The following is a 20,456-nucleotide window of genomic DNA, read 5'->3' on the forward strand; positions in this document are numbered from 1 at the left end:
GCAAGCGCATGTCCAATTCCAGTTGGTGAGAGGTCTCCATCAGTGACTGCTCTGGAGGAATTCCAGAGTCTTCCGGAATGTACTCAGAGAGTGACATCACAGATGGGAGGAGCAATGTTAATGATTGACAACTGAGCAGAAGGCTCGGAATGTGCAGGAAAGTGAGAGTTTGTAAAAGCAGAAAGGGGATTAATTGATTGAAATATAAACTCATGTCATGAGATAATGAAGTGGCAGTATTTGTTTTTCTGACTTTGGTATTTTAAATGAGTTGAATGAGATTGATGTGAAATTTATCACCGAGAAAAATGGGGAGAAAGTCACATCAGCCGCTTTTAAATTGAATAAAGTATTTATTCCGTCCTTAAAGCCATTTGGTGTTTTGTAATTGGGAAGCACTATCCAATTACTCACATCTCCCATACTCTACTCCCAAACTCTGCAAGTTTTAGCAAGTGTATGCACAATTCCAGTTTGTGAGAGTCCTTAGAGTCTGTTCCCTGAGGTTTAAGGTGAGAGAGGAAAGATGTAAAACAGTCCTACAGGGCAACTTCTTCACAATGAGGGTGGTACATGTATGGAATGAGCTGCCAGAGCAAGTGGTGGAGTCTGGTACAATTGCAACATTTAAGAGGCATTTGAATGGGTATATGAATAGGAAGGGTTTGGAGGGATATGGGCTGTGTGCTGGCAGATGGGACGAGATTGTGTTGGGATATCTGGTCGACATGGATGGGTTGGACCGAAGCGTCTGTTTCCATGCTGTAAATCTCTATCACTCTATGATTCTAAATAGCACAACAGAAGGAGAATAACTAACTGTATTTAGGTTCAATATTAATTCAGAATCTCTGATAATTGTACTGCATGTAATATGTTTGTAATGGAACTCCTGTGGCATTGCTCGCTTCTACTTGAGCACTATTGAGATTGCTAATATTTCTTCGAGGAGAAAGTGAGGACTGCAGATGCTGGAGTACAGAGCTGAAAATGTGTTGCTGGAAAAGCGCAGCAGGTAGCATCCAAAGAGCAGGAGAATTGACGTTTCGGGCATGAGCCCTTCTTCAGGAATGAGGAAAGTGTGTCCAGCAGGCTAAGATAAAAGGTAGGGAGGAGGGACTTGGGGGAGATGGGTGGAAGGAGGTCAAGGTGAGGGTGATAGGCAGGAGTGGGGGTGGGGGCGGAGAGGTCAGGAAGAAGATTGCAGGTTAGGAAGACGGTGCTGAGTTCGAGAGATTTGACTGAGACAAGGTGGGGGGGAGGGGAAATGAGGAAACTGGAGAAATCTGAGTTCATCCCTTGTGGTTGGAGGGTTCCTAGGCAGAAAATGAGGCGTTCTTCCTCCAGCCGTCTTGTTGCTATGGTCTGGTGATGGAGGAGTCCAGGACCTGCATGTCCTTGGTGGAGTGAGAGGGGGAGTTGAAGTGTTGAGCCACTGGGTGGTTGGGTTGGTTGGTCTGGGTCTCCCGGACGTGTTCTCTGAAATGTTCTGCAAGTAGGCGGCCTGTCTCCCCAACATAGAGGAGGCCACATCAGGTGCAGCAGATGCAGTAAATGATGTGTGTGGAGGTGCAGGTGAATTTGTGGTGGATATGGAAGGATCCCTTGGGGCCTTGGAGGGAAGTAAGGGGGGAGATGTGGGCACAAGTTTTGCATTTCTTGCGGTTGCAGGGGAAGGTGCCGGGAGTGGATGTTGGATTGTTGGGGGGGGGGTGTGTGGACCCGACAAGGGAGTCACGGAGGGAGTGGTCTTTTCGGAACGCTGATAGGGGAGGGGAGGGAAATATATCTCTGATGGTGAGGTCCGTTTGGAGGTGGCAGAAATGCCGACGGATGATACGATGTATATGGAGGTTGTTGGGGTGGTAGGTGAGGAGCAGTGGGGTTCTGTCCTGGTGGCGGTTGGAGGAGCGGGAAGTGGAGGAGATGCGTTGGAGCGCATCGTCAATCATGTCTGGGGGGAAATTGCAGTCTTTGAAGAAGGAGACCATCTGTGTTGTACGGTATTGAAACTGGTCCTCTTGGGAGCAGATGCGGCGGAGACGAAGGAATTGGGAGTATGGGATGGTGTTTTTACAGGGGGCAGGGTAGGAGGAGGTGTAGTCTAGGTTGCTGTGGGAGTCGGTCGGTTTATAGTTAATGTCCGTGTTGATTCGTTCGCCCGAGATAGAAATGGAAAGGTCTAGGAAAGGGAGGGAGGAGTCTGAGACAGTCCAGGTACGTTTGAGGTCAGGGTGGAAGGTGTTAGTAAAGTGGATGAATTGTTCAACCTCCTCGTGGGAGTATGAGGCAGCGCCGATACAGTCATCGATGTAGCAGAGGAAAAGGGGGGTGGTGCCAGTGTAGCTGCAGAAGATGGACTGTTCCACATATCCTTCAAAGAGGCAGGCATAGCTGGGGCCCATGCGAGTGCCCATAGCTACTCCTTTGGTTTGAAGGAAGTGGGAGGATTGGAAAGAGAAGTTGTTCATGGTGAGGACCAGTTCAGTCAGTCGAAGGAGGGTGTCAGTGGAAGGGTACTGGTTGGTACGGTGGGAAAGGAAGAAGCAGAGGGCTTTGAGTCCTTTGTGTTGGGGGTTGGAGGTGTACAGGGACTGGATGTCCATGGTGAAGATAAGGCGTTGGGGACCGGGGAAGCAAAAATCATGAAGGAGGTGGAGGGCGTGGGTGGTGTCCTGAACGTAGGTGGGGAGTTCTTCGACTAAGGGGGACAGGACCGTGTCGAGGTATGCAGAGATGGGTTCTGAAGGGCAGGAGCAGGCTGTTAATATTTCTTGCTGTTCTGCTAATCACTTGCTTGTCAGTCAGTGTGATCCAGTAAATGAGCTGATGGAACCAAGTTTCTGAATGGCATTGAGGGAAATATTACACAGCTTTCTGATGCTGTAGATAGGAACCATTCATTGAAACATTAGATTCAAAGGGTCTTGACATGGTAGATGCTAAACTGATATGTCACATCAGACAGAAATCCTGGAATCAGAGGATTAGTTTAAAAATAAGGTCCTGCCCATCAAAGGTACATATCACTAGAATTGTATTGTTTTGGGGGCTATCAGTTTGAATTCTCTTCTCCAGTGATCAGTGGAGGCTACAGCATTGAATGCGTTTTAGGCGTTGTACAGATTGTTGTTTAAATAAGGAGTGATCAGTTATCTGGGAGGCAGGATTGCAGTGTTCTGTCCACCATTAAATCTTTGTTGACCTTATGGAATACAGAAACTTGTTTGATGGGTGGAATGGCCTACTGATGTACATAATAGCATAAGAACGTAAGACCTTGGAGCAGGAGTAGGCCATCTGGCCCTTCCAGCCTGCTCCATCACTCAATAAGGTCATGGTTGATCTTTCTGAGCCCTCAGCTCCACCTACCTGCCCTCTCACTGTAACCCTTAATTCCTTCATTGTTCAAAAAAATCTATCTTAACTTTAAAAACCTTTACTGAAGTACCGTTAATGACTTCAGCGTGCAGAGAATTCCATAGATTCACAACCCTCTGGGTGAAGAAGTTAATTTTTAATACTGCTCCCCCAAATTTTGAGTCTGTGTCCTCTTGTCGCAATTTCACCTGCCAGTGGAAATATTTTCTCTGCGTTTATCTGATCTACTCCCTTCATAATATTACGTGTTTCTATAAGATCCCCCCTCATTCTTTTAAATTTCAATGAATATAATCCCATTCTACACAGTCTCTCCTCATACGTCAATCCCCTCAACTACAGAATCAATCGTGTGTAGCTCCTCTTCAGCCTCTCTCATTCCAGTATATCCTTTCTCATGTAAGAGACCAAAAATGCACTCAATACTCCAGGTGTGGCCTCACAAGTCCCCTATACAGCTGCAACATAGCGTTCCTGCTTTTAAACTCAATCATTTTTGCAATGAAAGACAACATTCTATTTGCGTTCCTAATTAGGTGTTGTACCTGCATACCAACCTTTGATGATTCATTCACACGGACACCCAGATCCCTCTGCATCGCAGCACGCTGCAACGTTTTACCGTTCAAGTAATTGTCCTTTATATTGTTACCCTTAGCTAAATGGATGACCTCATATTTATTAACACTGCATTCTTTCTGCCAGACCTTTACCTACTCACTTGAAATATCTAAGTTCCTCTGCAAAGATTCATAGTGCACCACACACTTTGCTGTGCCACTCATCTTAGTGTCATCTGAAAAATTTGAGACATTACACGTGGTCCTCAACTCCAAATCATCTCTGTAAATTGCGAATGATTGTGGTCCCAACACTTCGTATTTTTAATGTTGAAGTGTGTAGTATCATTAATATTGGTGAAACAGAAACTGACATATCTGTTTCTTCTGATGGAAGTAACTTCATCTTCTCTCGCTGACAGTTACAATGATCAATTAACCACAATGAAAGTGTTTCCCACCATTCAATAACTGAGTGTTGGACAGACTGGTGTCTGAGTTGGATGACAACCTGTTGTTGCTCATGATTGTGATGCTGTTGGGATTATCCCTGAGACTGAGGTGTACACAATTATTTCAGCACAGTCTCTTCACAGTAGCTTGACCTTTTTGACAGACCTGAGCTCAGACGTAGGCAGATCTTGACCACCTGATTTTGTTTCTGTCTTTAAATTAATCCAAGTGAAAAAGGCTTCTTTCCCTTAATTGAGAATTATGTAAGTTAGAGTGATACATCACTTTTCGTTTTATCAAGAAAATAGGCAGAATCATTATAATTAAATTTCAAAAGTATTTATTCTTCCAATAAACATTCAAAAATAAACCACAAGAACATTGATAACAGCACTTTACAGGTTTCCAAGTTGAAAACTATTAATTTGACAGCAATATCTCTTTATCTCACATTCACAGAAATTCATTGCTGCTTTTAAACAATTCTTACATCTTCAGCTGTTCATTGTAACAGAGTCTTAACTGGGCATCTGTTCTTCAGCTTTCTTGATCCCCACATCCTTCCCACTCTACTGTTTCTCTGCCTCTTGGTCAGGATTGAGCCGGGGAGTGGTTGTTGTCTCCGAGGTGATGTTGATGGGGACGGTCCGTTCATTCACAGCTGGCAGTGCCAGGCGCGGGGCTTGAACCTTTAACTGACCGTCCTGTGACAAACAGCATCGAAGAGCTTCAGCATCGACATCCTCTGGCAGCTGGAATTCTCTCCTGAACTCTTCATATTTGTAGCTGTAACAGCCGCTGCCATCATCACATTTCTTCTCGTGTTTTCCTGTCACCAGCACTTTTCTTCCAATTACTTTCACACTCAGGTCTTCTGGGGGGAAGTGTTGGACATTCAGGGACACAGAAAAGCCATCTCCATCCTTGTCCTCGGATTGTCTTTTATCTTCTCCATTAGCATCAGATTTCTTGTCTCGAGTTCTTGGTATTTCCCCAAAACATTCTGCTGTCAGATCCTCAAGAACTCGATTGATGATGTTCATGCCCTTTCTCGCTTCTTCCACCTGTTCCCACATGTTACATTCAAGTGGTTCCCAGAGCCTGTGTGAAACAGGCGCCAGTGTGTATAAAGGCTGCTGGCACAGACGTGAAGGGTGGAAAGCCCGATAGCTCAGCATTGTCTCTGCCTCTTCTCTCACTTCCCTCAAACTGACTGATGTGAACTCCCAGTCTTCAGTCTCTGATCTGCTGCAGCACTCTGAGCTCACACCTTATATATTCTACTGCCAGGAATCCAGACATTTCCAGAATGCTCTCAAGTTTGCTGGGCTTATCACGTGAGCTGAAAATACACAACGTCACATCTCAGCCTTACTTGAAACAAGAAAGACACGACTCAGTGACACCCACTGGAGGGCATCCACAGACTTCTGGAATGTACTCAGACAGTGACATCATAGATGGGAGGGGCAATGTTAATGATTGACAGCTGAGCAGAAAGTTGAGTCTGTGCAGGAAAGTGAGGGTTTGTTCAAACACAGAGGGGATTCATTTATTGAAATAACAACTCATGGCAAGCAGGAATGACGAGGCAGTGTTTGGTTTTTCTAACATTCCTGTTTTCAGTGTCTTTCTTGGTATGAATGTGATATTGATCTGTTTCAGATGGAAGGAATTATAAATTAGTTTTATTTAGTAAAAAAATCAACAACACCACGTTATAGTGCAACAGCTTTAATTGGGAGCACACTAGCTTTCGTAGTGACGCTCCTTCATCACTATCAACTGACCTGATGTTGTGTGATTTTTAACTTTGTACACTCCAGTCCAAAACCCGCAACTCCAAATCATGAGTTTTATTGAAGTTCAGTGAAGTCTGGATTGCCTGCAGACTATTTCCTTGTTTATGATGATAGCACATTTTTAAAAAATGAAACACTTTGAAATGAAGCTGTGCCCTTTCATATTATGAAACCCCGTTGTGAAACAATTCCAGTTGGTGAGAGGTCTCCACTCAGTGACTGCTCCTGGAGGAATTCCAGAGTCTTCCGGAATGTACTCAGAGAGTGACATCACAGATGGGAGGAGCAATGTTAATGATTGACAACTGAGCAGAAGGCTCGGAATGTGCAGGAAAGTGAGAGTTTGTAAAAGCAGAAAGGGGATTAATTGATTGAAATATAAACTCATGTCATGAGATAATGAAGTGACAGTATTTGTTTTTCTGACTTTGGTATTTTAAACGATTTGAATGAGATTGATGTGAAATTTATCACCGAGAAAAATGGGGCGAAAGTCACAACAGCCGCTTTTAAATTGAATAAAGTATTTATTCCGTCCTTAAAGCCATTTGTTGTTTTGTAATTGTCATGAAATATATTTAAAGGTGAAAAATGTAAAGTGAAGCTGCTGCATCCTTTAGAATTACTAAGCCCTGTGGCTAATTATGAGACCATATGAGATTTCCAAAATGGAAAATGGAGAATACACGACAATAGATTTTTTTTAGATTAGATTAATTACAGTGTGGAAGTTTCGAATGTGACAGCAGATGGCGAGGCCATTCGGTCCACCAGGTCAGTGTCAACTGTTTGGAAATGCTATGCAATTACTCACTCCTCCCATGTTCTTTTGCTATGGTCTGCAAATTCTCTCTTAGCAATTAAAAGTACAATTCCAGACTGTGAGAGGCCTTTGGGTCTGCTACCTCCTTGCACTCCCATTTTCCGATCTGGTTTATGAGAAACAGGACCAAAGAAGGAGAACGATTAATCAAATTTTAGGTTCTACATACATTTTGTGTCTCTTCGCTATTTGTGCTGGATAAATATGTTTCTAATGTATCTCTTGTGGCATAAGTCACTTCTATTCTTGGACTAAGGGTATTGTTGTTAATATTTCTCGCTGTTCTGTAAACCACGTGTTTGTCAGTCAGTGTGATCCAGTAAATTGACTGATGGAACCAAGCTGCTGAGTGATATTGAGGGAAGTATGACACATCTTCCTGATGCTGTGCCACAGTGACTGTTCTTTAATACATTAGATTGAAAGGGTCTTCAAAAAGACCACCATCATCCCTGTGCCAACGAAAACACATTCAGCATTCCTGAATGACTACTGCCCAGTGCCTCTGACCTCCATAATTATGAAGTGCTTCGAGAGATTAGTCATCACTCATATCAACTCCTGCCTCCCAGCCTGCCTTGATTCCTTGCAATTTGCCTCCCAGCGCAACAGATCCTTGGCAGACTCCACCTCCCTAGCCTCCCTGGAACATAGGGATAATTAAGATATTTAGCTGCTACAGCTCCGCTTTCAACACTATAATCCCAAACGAACCCATCTCTAAACTCTGAGACCTGGGTTTCTGCTCTCGACTCACCAACTAGATCCTCAACATCCTCACCCACAGACCACAATCAGTGAGGATAGGCAACAGCATCTCTACCACAACAATCCCAAACACCGGTGTCCCGCAAGGTTGTATACTCAGCTCCTTCCTGTACTCCCTGTACACTCATGGGTGGTGTATCCAAATTTAATCTGAAATTCATCTCCAATTTGGCTGACAACATTACTGTTATAGGCCAGATATCAAACAATGATGAGGCAGAATACAGGAAGGAAATCCAATGCTTAGTCTCGTGGTACAAAGGTAACAATCTCTCCCTCAAGGTCAGCAAAACTGAAGAGCTGACCTCAGGAAGCAAAGAGGAGGGGATACCCCTGTCTGAGTCAAAGGAGCTGATGTAGAGATGGTTGAGAGTATGCGTCCTCTGGGTGACAATCACCAACAATCTATACAGGACCACCATCATGGATGTGATGGTGAAGTCAGCACAGCAATGCCTCTTCTTCCTCAGAAATTTAAGGAAATTCGGCATGCCCATTGATCATTCATCTACTTTTGTAGAATGCTTTCTATGTTGCATCTAGCATCGGTCTGAATGCATTTTGGGTTGGAATGGCAACTGCTCCACCCAGGATTGTAATGAACAATAGAGACTTGTAAACAGAGCTCAGTCCATCACACAAACCATGCTTCCATCCATTGACTCCATCTACACTGCTTCTTGTCTCAGAAAGGGGATCAACATCATCAAAGAGCCCTTCCACCCCGGTTATAATCTCTTCCAAGCTCGTCCATCAGGCAGAAGATACAACAGCTGAAACACACGTATCAACACGTTGAAGAACAGATTCTTCCCTGCTGTTAGTAGACTCCTGAATGGAGCTGTCCAATTTCAAATCTAATGTTGATCTTACTTTTTGTGCACTCTCTTTGCAGCCATAACATCGTATTCCTCGAACTGTTCTATCAATTATGCACTTTGTATTGTATGATGTATTTATACTGCATGCAAAATAAAACTTTTCACTGTACCTGGGTACGTGTGATGATACTAAATCAAATCAAATTAAACCTTGGCTTGTTAGCTGTTGAAAGGATGTGTCACATCAGGCAGAAATCCTCAAATCAGCAGCAGAGTTTAAAAATAAGGGCTCGTTCACATAAGGTTCATATCAGGAGTATTGTCTTCTTTCAGGTGATTACCAGTTTGAATTCTCTTCCTCAATTATCAGTGGAGGCTGTGTCATTAAATGTAGTTAAGCTTTGTACATATTCTTGTTTAAATAAGGACTGATGTGTTCTCTGGGAGGCAGGATTGCAGTGGTCAGTCATCATTAACTCATTAGTGACCTCAAGAAATAGCAAAATGAGTTTAAAGGCCAAATGGCCTACACCTGTTCCTATTCTTTATGTTCAAGGGTTAAGCATCATTAATATTATTGAAACAAAACCTTCATAAAAAGTGGCTTTTGATGCAACTAACTTGACCTTCCATTCCCAATAGCCACAATAATCATTTAACCCAAATGAAAGTGCATCTCACCATCCATATCAGTGTAGGGTACAGACTGGGTTGGATGACAAGCAGTTATTTCTAAAAGAAACTGAAAGAACTATGGATGCTGTCAATCAGAAACATAAACAAAAATAGAGGTTGCTGGAAAAGCTCAGCAGGTCTGGCATTGTCCTCAGTTTTGAAGAATGGTCACTGGAACCACAACATTCACTTTGACCTGCTGAGCCTTTCCATCAACTTCTGTTTTTGAAGCTGGTGTTTCTGATTATTGTGAAGTTGCAGTGAATATCTCTGAGATTGAAGTGTAGAAAATTGTGCAAGGACAGTGTCTGAACTGTAGTTTGATATCTTGTGACAGAGCTGGGTGCTGAAAAGATTTGCAAGGATGTTGGATCGACTAGAGGGTTCAGTTATAAGGAGAGTCTGAATAGACTGGGACCTTTTCTCCAGGAAGACTGGAGGCTGAGACTGACCTTATAGAGGCTTATAAAATCATGATGGACACAGATAAGGTGAACAGGCAAGGTCTTTTTCCAAGGATAGGTGAGTTCAAAATTAGAGGGTATAGATTTAAGGTGAGAGGGGAAAGATTTACAAGGGCCGAGAAGGGCAACTTTTTCACACAGAGGGTGAGCTGGCAGAGAAAGTGGTAGAGGCCAGTACTCTAACAGCATTTAGAAGACATTTGGCCAATTATACAAGCAGGAAAGGTTTAGAGAGATATAGGGACTAGTTAAGTTTCCGATACCTGTTTGGCATGGTCGAGTTTACATGCTGGATGACTTGATGTCTCCATGACTATATGACCTGAATTTTGACTTAGGCAGATCTAGACTGACTGATTTTAGGCCCAGTTTTAACTTAATCAAATCTAAAAGGTGTATTTACCGTAACCATGAATAAGGGAGGTCAGAGTGAAGATTATTAGTGATGTATCAGTTTTGCTTCGATCAAGTAAGATTGTAGAATCATCATCGGTAAAATTCAGAAGTATTTATTGTTCCAACATACATACATAAATAATTTACCTGTACATGAATTCTGATAAAAGCACATTACAGATTTACATCTTGAATACAATGGATATGACAAAAATATATTTTCATCTCACATTACAGAAACTCACTGCTGCTTTTGAACAATTATTAGATGTTCAAAAGTTCATTGTAACAGAGTCTTAACTGGGCATCTGTTCTTCAGCTTTCTTCATCCCCACATCCTTCCCACTCTCCTGTTTCTCTGTCTCTTGGTCAGGATTGAGCCGGGGAGTGGTTGTTGTCTCCGAGGTGATGTTGATGGGGACGGTCCATTCATTCACAGCTGGCAGTGCCAGGCGCGGGGCTTGAACCTTTAACTGACCGTCCTGTGACAAACAGCATCGAAGAGCTTCAGCATCGACATCCTCTGGCAGCTGGAATTCTCTCCTGAACTCTTCATATTTGTAGCTGTAACAGCCGCTGCCATCATCACATTTCTTCTCGTGTTTTCCTGTCACCAGCACTTTTCTTCCAAATACTTTCACCCTCAGGTCTTCTGGGGGGAAGTGCCTGACATTCAGGGACACAGAAAAGCCATCTCCATCCTTGTCCTCGGATTGTCTTTTACCTTCTCCACTAGCATCAGATTTCTTGTCTCGAGTTCTTGGTATTTCCCCAAAACATTCGGCTGTCAGATCCTCAAGAACTCGATTGATGAAGTTCATGCCCTTTCTCGCTTCTTCCACCTGTTCCCACATGTTACATTCAAGTGGTTCCCAGAGCCTGTGTGAAACAGGCGCCAGTGTGTATACAGGCTGCTGGCACAGACGTGAAGGGTGGAAAGCCCGATATCTCAGCATTGTCTCTGCCTCTTCTCTCACTTCCCTCAAACTGACTGATGTGAACTCCCAGTCTTCAGTCTCTGATCTGCTGCAGCACTCTGAGCTCACACCTTATATATTCTACTGCCAGGAATCCAGACATTTCCAGAATGTCCTCAGGTTTGTTGGGTTTATCACACATAAGCTGACAATGAATAACAGCATATCTCAGCCTTACTTTCAACAGGAATGACTCAACTCTGGAAGGATTCCAGAGACTTCTGGAATGTACTCAGACAGTGACAGCACAGATGGGAGGAGCAATGTTAATGATTGACTGGCGAGAGAAGGCGGAGCCTGTGTGGCACAGTGATGCTTGTTTGAGAAGAGATTGATTCATTGAAATATCAACTGAAACCATGAGGGAATGAAGAAACAGTGTTTGGTTGAAGAACTGTGTTATTTTCAGTGATTTATAAAAGATTGAAGTGATATGTATCATGAAATGCACAAATGTTTTATTTATGTCCGAGAAAGTATTTTTGGCCTTTAGCTCATTTGTAGTAAAGATAAAATATTTTTTAAAATGATATACTTAGAAATTTAGCTGCTTTGTCCTTCAAAATTACCAAACCCTGTTGCCAACTATGATGTGTTATGAGATTTCCAAAAATAGAAAATGAATAAAATGCAACAGTAGCTTTGGTGTCACACAGCACAAAGTGAGGCCATGTGTCATCTCTCGTGAAAGCGCTGACGAATCACATCTATTCCTTTGCCTAAGCTCTGGAAATTGTGCCTTTAAACGTTTATATACAATTCCATCTTTTTGGACGCTTTAAGAGAAGACAAACAAATTATTTTAATATGTTAAGATTCATTAAATGGCTGTAATTTATTTGACATTTGTGCAGCATCTAACACATTTTTATTGATTCTGTTGTAGTATTGTTCCTTTCTATCCATCACTGTTGATGTTTCTCACAGCTCTGCAATAAGGTTTTTTCCTCTGTCACTCTAACTCAATAATGTTAATAGACAATAGACAATAGGTGCAGGAGTAGGCCATTCAGCCCTTCGAGCCTGCACCGCCATTCAATATGATCATGGCTGATCATTCCTAATCTGTATCCTGTTCCTGCCTTAGCTCCATAACCCTTGATTCTACTATCTTTGAGAGCTCTATGCAACTCTTTCTTAAATGAATCCAGAGATAGGGCCTCCACAGCCCTCTGGGGCAGAGCATTCCACACAGCCACCACTCTCTGGGTGAAGAAGTATTTCCTCATCTCTGTCCTAAATGGTCTACCCCGTATTTTTAAGCTGTGTCCTCTGGTTCGGCACTCACCCATCAGTGGAAACATGTTTCTGCTGCCAGAGTGTCCAATCCTTTCGTAATCTTATATGTCTCAATCAAATCCCCTCTCAGTCTTCTAAATTCAAGGGTATACAAGCCCAGTTGCTTCAGTCTTTCAGTGTAAGGTAATCCCTCCATTCCAGGAATTGACCTCGTGAACCTACGCTGCACTCCCTCAATAGCCAGAATGTCTTTCCTCAAATTTGGAGACCAGAACTGCACACAGTACTCCAGGTTGGTCTCACCAGGGTCCTGTATAGCTGCAGAAGCACCTCTTTGCTTCTATACTCAATTCCTCGTGTTATGAAGGCCAGCATGCTATTAGCCTTCTTCACTACCTGCTGTACCTGCATGCTTGCCTTCATTGACTGATGTACAAGAACACCCAGATCTCTCTGTACTGCCCCTTTACCTAAACTAATTCATTGAGGTAGTAATCTGCCTTCCTGTTCTTGCCACCAAAGTGGATAACCATACATTTATCCACATTAAACTGCATCTGCCATGCATCTGCCCACTCACCTAACTTGTCCATGTCACCCTGTAATCTCCTAACATCCTCATCACATTTCACCCTGCCACCCAGCTTTGTATCATCAGCAAATTTGCTAATGTTATTGCTGATACCATCTTCTATATCATTAACATATATTGTAAAAAGCTGCAGTCCCAGCACGGATCCCTGCGGTACCCCACTGGTCACTGCCTGCCATTCCGAAATGGAGCCGTTTATCACTATCCTTTGTTTTCTATCAGCCAACCAATTTTCAATCCAATCTAGTACGTTGCCCCCAATACCATGCGCCCTAAGTTTACTCACTAACCTCTTATGTGGGACTTTATCAAAAGCTTCTGAAAGTCCAGGTACACTACATCTACTGGATCTCCCTCGTCCATCTTCAGAGTTACATTCTCAAAAAATTCCAGAAGATTAGTCAAGCATGATTTCCCCTTCATAAATCCATGCTGACTCATTCCTATCCTGTTACTACTATCCAGATGTGCCGTAATTTCATCCTTTATAATAAACTCCAGCATCTTTCCCACCACTGAGGTCAGACTAACTGGTCTATAATTTCCTGCTTTCTCTCTCCCACCTTTCTTAAAAAGTGGTATAACATTAGCCACCCTCCAATCCTCAGGAACCGAACCCGAATCTATCGAAATCTGGAAAATAATCACCAACGCGTCCACGATTTCCCAAGCCACCTCCTTCAGTACCCTGGGATGTAGGCCATCAGGCCCCGGAGACTTATCAACCTTCAGACCTAACAGTCTCTCCAACACCAAATCCTGGCAAATATAAATTCCCTTCAGTTCAGGTCCTTCAGCCACTGTTACCTCAGGGAGATTGCTTGTGTCTTCCCCAGTGAACACAGATCTGAAGTACCCATTTAATTCTTCTGCCATTTCTTTGTTCCCCGTAATATATTCCCCTGTTTCTGTCTTCAAGGGCCCAATTTTAGTCCTAACCATTTTTTTGCCTTGCACATACTTAAAAAAGCTTTTACTATCCTCCTTTATATCATTGGCCTGTTTACCTTCATACCTCATTTTTTCCTCTGCATATTTCCTTCTTAGTAATCCTCTGTTGTTCTTTAAAAGATGGGAGAAGGCCACTGACTGATACGGAGGAGAATGTTACATAGCTGTTTGGTATTGTCAATTGAACCTTTATTGAAACATGCCATCAGAGGGAACTTTGGATTGCAGTTGCTGTAACGATGGAAGAGAGCATGCAGAAATGTAGAAGTAGGGATCACTCTTTATAAATAACGATTCTCTGTGTCAGGAGAAACCTCTTCTAGCATGGAGTCATTAAATTGAATTCGCTTTCCTAGTGAGCACTGGATACTGCATTTATGAATCTACTCAGTTGTGTGGGAAAGATCATTGTTAACATGGAAGTGGTGAGTTATTGTGATAGACATAAAACTAGAGTAGAGGCTATCGTCATTATCAGTCGGGATGTTAATGAGCAGCCTCGCAGGATTCAAGGGCTGAATGGCTTACTCCTGTTCCTAATCCTTGTGTTCAAGAATATTGTCCATACTCTTATTCAATTGGAACCTTATAAAAGCTATTTATGATGCAAGTAGCTGCATTTATTCCCAGATATTTATACTGATTTTTTTAACCCAGTGAAATCAGTTCCCACCATCCAGTCACTGTGCAGTGCAGTGACTAGTGTCTGTGTTGAGCAACAAGCTGCTGTTGCTGCTCATTATGAACATGAAGAGAAACTCTTGTGTCCAAGGAAGTCCTCGGGTTTGCTATACTGGCTCTGTACTGCAGTTTGATCTCATAGACAGAACCAAGTTCAGATTTAGGCAGATCTTCACTTGCTGAGTCATTCTGTGTTTTAAATTGATCCCAGTAAATTATATTTTTATCTTAACTGACAAAAATGTCAACTTTGAAAGTGTTAATGATGGAGCAGTTTTATTTTATGAGGTTAAAAGGGAAGAATCATTATCATAAACTTTCAAGAGTTTATTTTTGTAAAATACGTACATAAGCAACACTTATAATAACCCAGAACATATTGACAAGTTGAAGACAATTAATTTTCAGCAATATACATTCATCCTGGTCTGAGAAATACATGACTGCATATGAACAGTTCTTATAACTGGATAAGTCCATTGTAACAGTCTCAACTGTCCATCTGTCCTTCAGCTTTCTTGTTCCCCACATCTTTCCCAGTCTCCTGTTTCTCTGCCTGTTGGTCAGGATTGAGCCACGGAGTATCTTATATCCTGGGTGATGTTGATGGGAACGATTAGTTCATTCACAGCTGGCAGTGCCAGACATGGGGCTTGAACCATTAACCAACTGTTCTGTGACAAACAGCATCGAGCATAGTGGTGGGTTTCAGGGCAGGGGCGCGCTGTAGGGACACGTTAGCTTTGGCCAGTAAAGCACCTCATAGCCAGTTCTCTGGGTGGCAGTGAAATGCTGGGTTGCTGCTGGATTTAGCATGTATGGTGAAACAATGAATACTTCTGAATTTTATCTATGATGATTCTACCTTCTTACTGAAGCAAAACTGATACATCACTAATAATCTTAACTCTGACCTCCGTTCTTCACGGTTACGGTAAATACACCTTTTAGGTTTGATTAATTTAAAACTGGGCCTAAAATCAGTCAGTCTAGATCTGCCTAAGTCAAAATTCAGGTCATATAATCATGGAGACATCAACTCACCCAGCATGTAAACTCGACCATGCCAAACAGGTATCAGAAACTTAACTAGTGCCTATATCTCTCTAAACCTTTCCTGCTCATGTAATTGGCCAAATGTCTTTTAAATGCTGTTAGAGTACTGGCCTCTACCACTTTCTCTGCCAGCTCACCCTCTGTGTGAAAAAGTTGCCATTCTCATCCCTTGTAAATCTTTCCCCGCTCACCTTAAATCTAAGCCCTCTAGTTTTGAACTCACCTATCCTTGGAAAAAGACCTTGCCTGTTCACCTTATCTGTGTCCATCATGATTTTATAAGCCTCTATAAGGTCATCCTCAGTCTCCAGTCTTCCTGGAGAAAAGGTCCCAGTCTATTCAGACTCTCCTTATAACTGAACCCTCTAGTTGATCCAACATCCTTGCAGATCTTTCCAGCACCCAGCTCTGTCAAAAGATATCAAACTACAGTTCAGACACTGTCCTTGCACCATTTTCTACACTTCAATCTCAGAGATATTCACTGCAGCTTCACAATAATCAGAAACAACAGCTTCAAAAACAGAAGTTGATGGAAAGGCTCAGCAGGTCAAAGTGAATGGTGTGGTTCCAGTGACCATTCTCCAGAACTGAGGACACTGCCAGACCTGTTGAGCTTTTCCAGCAACCTCTATTTTTGTTTATGTTTCTGATTGACAGCATCCACAGTTCTTTCAGTTTCTTTTAGCAATAACTGCTTGTCATCCAACCCAGTCTGTACCCTACACTGTCACTGGTTGGTGAGATGCACTTTCATTGGGGTTAAATGATTATTGTGGCTATCGGGAATGGAAGGTCAAGTTAGTTGCATCAAAAGCCACTTTTTATGAAGGTTTTGTTTTAATAATATTAATGATGCTTAACCCTTGAACATAAAGAATAGGAACAGGTGTAGGCCATCCGGCCTTTAAACTCATTTTGCTATTCCTTGAGGTCACTAATGAGTTAATGATGACTGACCACTGCAATCCTGCCTCCCGGAGAACACATCAGTCCTTATTTAAACAAGAATATGTACAAAGCTTAACTACATTTAATGACACAGCCTCCACTGATAATTGAGGAAGAGAATGCAAACTGGTAATCACCTGAAAGAAGACAATACTCCTGATATGAACCTTATGTGAACGAGCCCTTATTTTTAAACTCTGCTGCTGATTTGAGGATTTCTGCCTGATGTGACACATCCTTTCAACAGCTAACAAGCCAAGGTTTAATTTGATTTGATTTAGTATCATTACACGTACCTAGGTACAGTGAAAAGTTTTGTTTTGCATGCAGTATAAATACATCATACCATACAAAGTGCATAATTGATAGAACAGTTCGAGGAATACGATGTTATGGCTGCAAAGAGAGTGCACAAAAAGTAAGATCAACATTAGATTTGAAATTGGACAGCTCCATTCAGGAGTCTACTAACAGCAGGGAAGAATCTGTTCTTCAACGTGTTGATACGTGTGTTTCCGCTGTTGTACCTTCTGCCTGATGGAAGAGCTTGGAAGAGATTATAACCGGGGTGGAAGGGCTCTTTGATGATGGTGGTCCCCTTTCTGAGACAAGAAGCAGTGTAGATGGAGTCAATAGATGGAAGCCTGGTTTGTGTGATGGACTGAGCTCTGTTTACAAGTCTCTATTGTTCATTACAATCCTGGGTGGAGCAGTTGCCATTCCAACCCATAATGCATCCAGACAGATGTTAGATGCAACATAGAAAGCATTCTACAAAAGTAGATGAATGATCAATGGGCATGCCGAATTTCCTTAAATTCCTCAGGAAGAAGAAGCATTGCTGTGCTGACTTCACCATCACATCCACGATGGTGGTCCTGTATAGATTATTGGTGATTGTCACCCAGAGGACGCATACTCTCAACCATCTCTACATCAGCTCCTTTGACTTAGACAGGGGTATCCCCTCCTCTTTGCTTCCTGAGGTCAGCTCTTCAGTTTTGCTGACCTTGAGGGAGAGATTGTTATCTTTGTACCATGAGACTAAGCATTGGATTTCCTTCCTGTATTCTGTCTCATCATTGTTTGATATCTGGCCTATAACAGTAATGTTGTCAGCCAAATTGGAGGTGAATTTCAGATTAAATTTGGCCACACCACCCATGAGTGTACAGAGAGTACAGTAAGGAGCTGAATATACAACCTTGCGGGACACCGGTGTTTGGGATTGTTGTGGTAGAGATGCTGTTGTCTATCCTCATTGATTGTGGTCTGTGGGTGAGGATGTTGAGGATCTAGTTGGTGAGTCGAGAGCAGAAACCCAGGTCTCAGAGTTTAGAGATGGGTTCGTTTGGGATTATAGTGTTGAAAGCGGAGCTGTAGTAGCTAAGTATCTTGATTATCCCTATGTTCCAGGGAAGCTAGGGAGGTGGAGTCTGCCAAGGATCTGTTGTGCTGGGAGGCAAATTGCAAGGAATCAAGGCAGGCTGGGAGGCAGGAGTTGATATGAGTGATGACTAATCTCTCGAAGCACTTCATAATTATGGAGGTCAGAGGCACTGGGCAGTATTCATTCAGGAATGCTGAATGTGTTTTCATTGGCACAGGGATGATGGTGGTCTTCTTGAAGACCCTGTCAATCTAATGTTTTAAAGAACAGTCACTGTGGCACAGCATCAGGAAGATGTGTCATACTTCCCTCAATATCACTCAGCAGCTTGGTTCCATCAGTCAATTTACTGGATCACACTGACTGACAAACACGTGGTTTACAGCGAGAAATATGAACAATAATACCCTTAGTCCAAGAGAAGAAGTGACTTATGCCACAAGGGATACAGTAGAACCACATTAATCCAGCACAAATAGCAAAGACACATAAAATTTATATAGAACCTAAAATTTGATTAGTCGTTCTCCTTCTTTGGTCCTGTTTCTCATAAACCAGATCGGAAAATGGGAGTGCAAGGAGGTAGCAGATCCAAAGTCCTTTCACAGACTGGAATTGTACTTATAATTGCAAAGACAGAATTTGCAGACCTTAGCAAAACAACATGGGAGGTGTGAGTAATTGCATAGCATTTCCGAAGAGTTGACGCTGACCTGGTGAACCGAATGGCCTCGCCATCTGCTGTCACATTCTAAATCTATTGTCGTGTATTCTCCATTTTCCATTTTGAAAATCTCATATGGTTTCATTATTAGCCACAGGGCTTAGTAATTCTAAAGGATGCAGCAGCTTCACTTTACATTTTTCACCTTTAAATATATTTCATGACAATTACAAAACAGCAAATGGCTTTAAGGACGGAATAAATACTTTATTCAATTTAAAAGCGGCTGATGTGACTTTCGCCCCATTTAACTCGGTGATAAATTTCACATCAATCTAATTCAAATCATTTAAAATACCAAAGTCAGAAAAACAAATACACCCACCTCATTATCTCATGACATGAGTTTATATTTCAATCAAATAATCCCCTTTCTGCTTTTACAAACTCTCACTTTCCTGCACATTCCGAGCAACCCCGCACCGCCCATTTCTACCTCCTGCCCAAAATCCACTAACCTGACTGCCCCGGCCGACCCATTGTCTCAGCCTGCTCCTGCCCCACTGAACTCATCTCCGTGTACCTCGACACGGTTCTGTCCCCTTTAGTCCAAGAACTCCCCACCTACGTTCAGGACACCATCCACGCCCTCCACCTCCTCCATGATTTTCGCTTCCCCGGTCCCCAACGCCTTATCTTCACCATGGACATCCAGTTCCTGTACACCTCCATCCCCCATCACGAAGGACTCAAAGCCCTCCGCTTCTTCCTTTCCCGCCGCACCAACCAGTACCCTTCCACTGACACCCTCCTTCGGCTGACTGAACTGGTCCTCACCCTGAATAACTTCTCTTTCCAATCCTCCCACTTCCTCCAAACTAAAGGAGTTGCCATGGGCACCCGCATGGGCCCCAGCTATGCCTGTCTCTTTGTAGGATATGTGGAACAGTCCATCATCCGCAACTACACTGGCACCACCCCCCACCTTTTCCTCCGCTACATCGATGACTATATCGGTGCCGCCTTGTGCTCCCACGAGGAGGTTGAACAGTTCATCAACTTTACCAACACCTTCCATCCCGACCTCAAATTCACCTGGACTGTCTCAGACTCCTCCCTCCCCTTCCTAGACCTTTCCATTTCTATCTCGGGCGACCGACTCAACACAGACATCTACTATAAACTGACTGACTCCCACAGCTACCTAGACTACACCTCCTCCCACCCTGCTCCCTGTAAAAACTCCATCCCATATTCCCAATTCCTTCGTCTCCGCCGCATCTGCTCCCAGGAGGACCAGTTCCAACACCGCAGAGCCCAGATGGCCTCCTTCTTCAAGGACCACAGATTCCCCCCAGACGTGATCGACGATGCCCTCCACCACATCTCCTCCACTTCCCGCTCCTCCGCCCTTGAGCCCCGCTCCTCCAACCGCCACCAAGACAGAACCCCACTGGTTCTCACCTACCACCCCACCAACCTCCGTATACAACGTATCATCCGCCGTCATTTCCGCCACCTCCAAACGGACCCCACCACCAGGGATATATTTCCCTCCCCTCCCCTATCAGCGTTCCGCAAAGACCACTCCCTTCGTGACTCCCTCGTCAAGTCCACACCCCCCACCAACCCAACCTCCACTCCCTGCACCTTCCCTGCAACCACAGGAAATGTAAAACTTGCGCCCACACCTCCTCCTCACTTCCCTCCAAGCCCCCAAGGGATCCTTCCATATCCGCCACAAGTTCACCTGTACCTCCACACACATCAGCTATTGCATCCGCTGCACCCGATGTGGCCTCCTCCATGTTG

At 43.3% G+C, this 20,456-nt stretch overlaps 2 protein-coding genes across 2 annotated transcripts; both read right to left on the reverse strand.

Annotated features, from left to right (window-relative positions):
• Positions 1–4,771: 4,771 nt before the first annotated feature.
• Positions 4,772–5,721, reverse strand: LOC132830919 (heat shock protein 30C-like). The gene has a single exon (XM_060848869.1). It carries the CDS (start codon positions 5,570–5,572, stop codon positions 4,964–4,966), a length of 609 nt encoding a protein of 202 aa, XP_060704852.1. The 5' UTR covers positions 5,573–5,721; the 3' UTR covers positions 4,772–4,963.
• A 4,718-nt stretch (positions 5,722–10,439) lies between these two features.
• LOC132830936 (heat shock protein 30C-like) lies at positions 10,440–11,235 on the reverse strand. Its single transcript, XM_060848899.1, has one exon. The coding sequence runs from the start codon at positions 11,097–11,099 to the stop codon at positions 10,440–10,442; it is 660 nt and encodes a 219-aa protein (XP_060704882.1). The 5' UTR covers positions 11,100–11,235.
• Between the last annotated feature and the right edge of the window lie 9,221 nt (positions 11,236–20,456).

This window comes from Hemiscyllium ocellatum, chromosome 32 (assembly GCF_020745735.1).
Source record: "Hemiscyllium ocellatum isolate sHemOce1 chromosome 32, sHemOce1.pat.X.cur, whole genome shotgun sequence".
Taxonomy (NCBI): Eukaryota; Metazoa; Chordata; class Chondrichthyes; order Orectolobiformes; family Hemiscylliidae; genus Hemiscyllium; species Hemiscyllium ocellatum.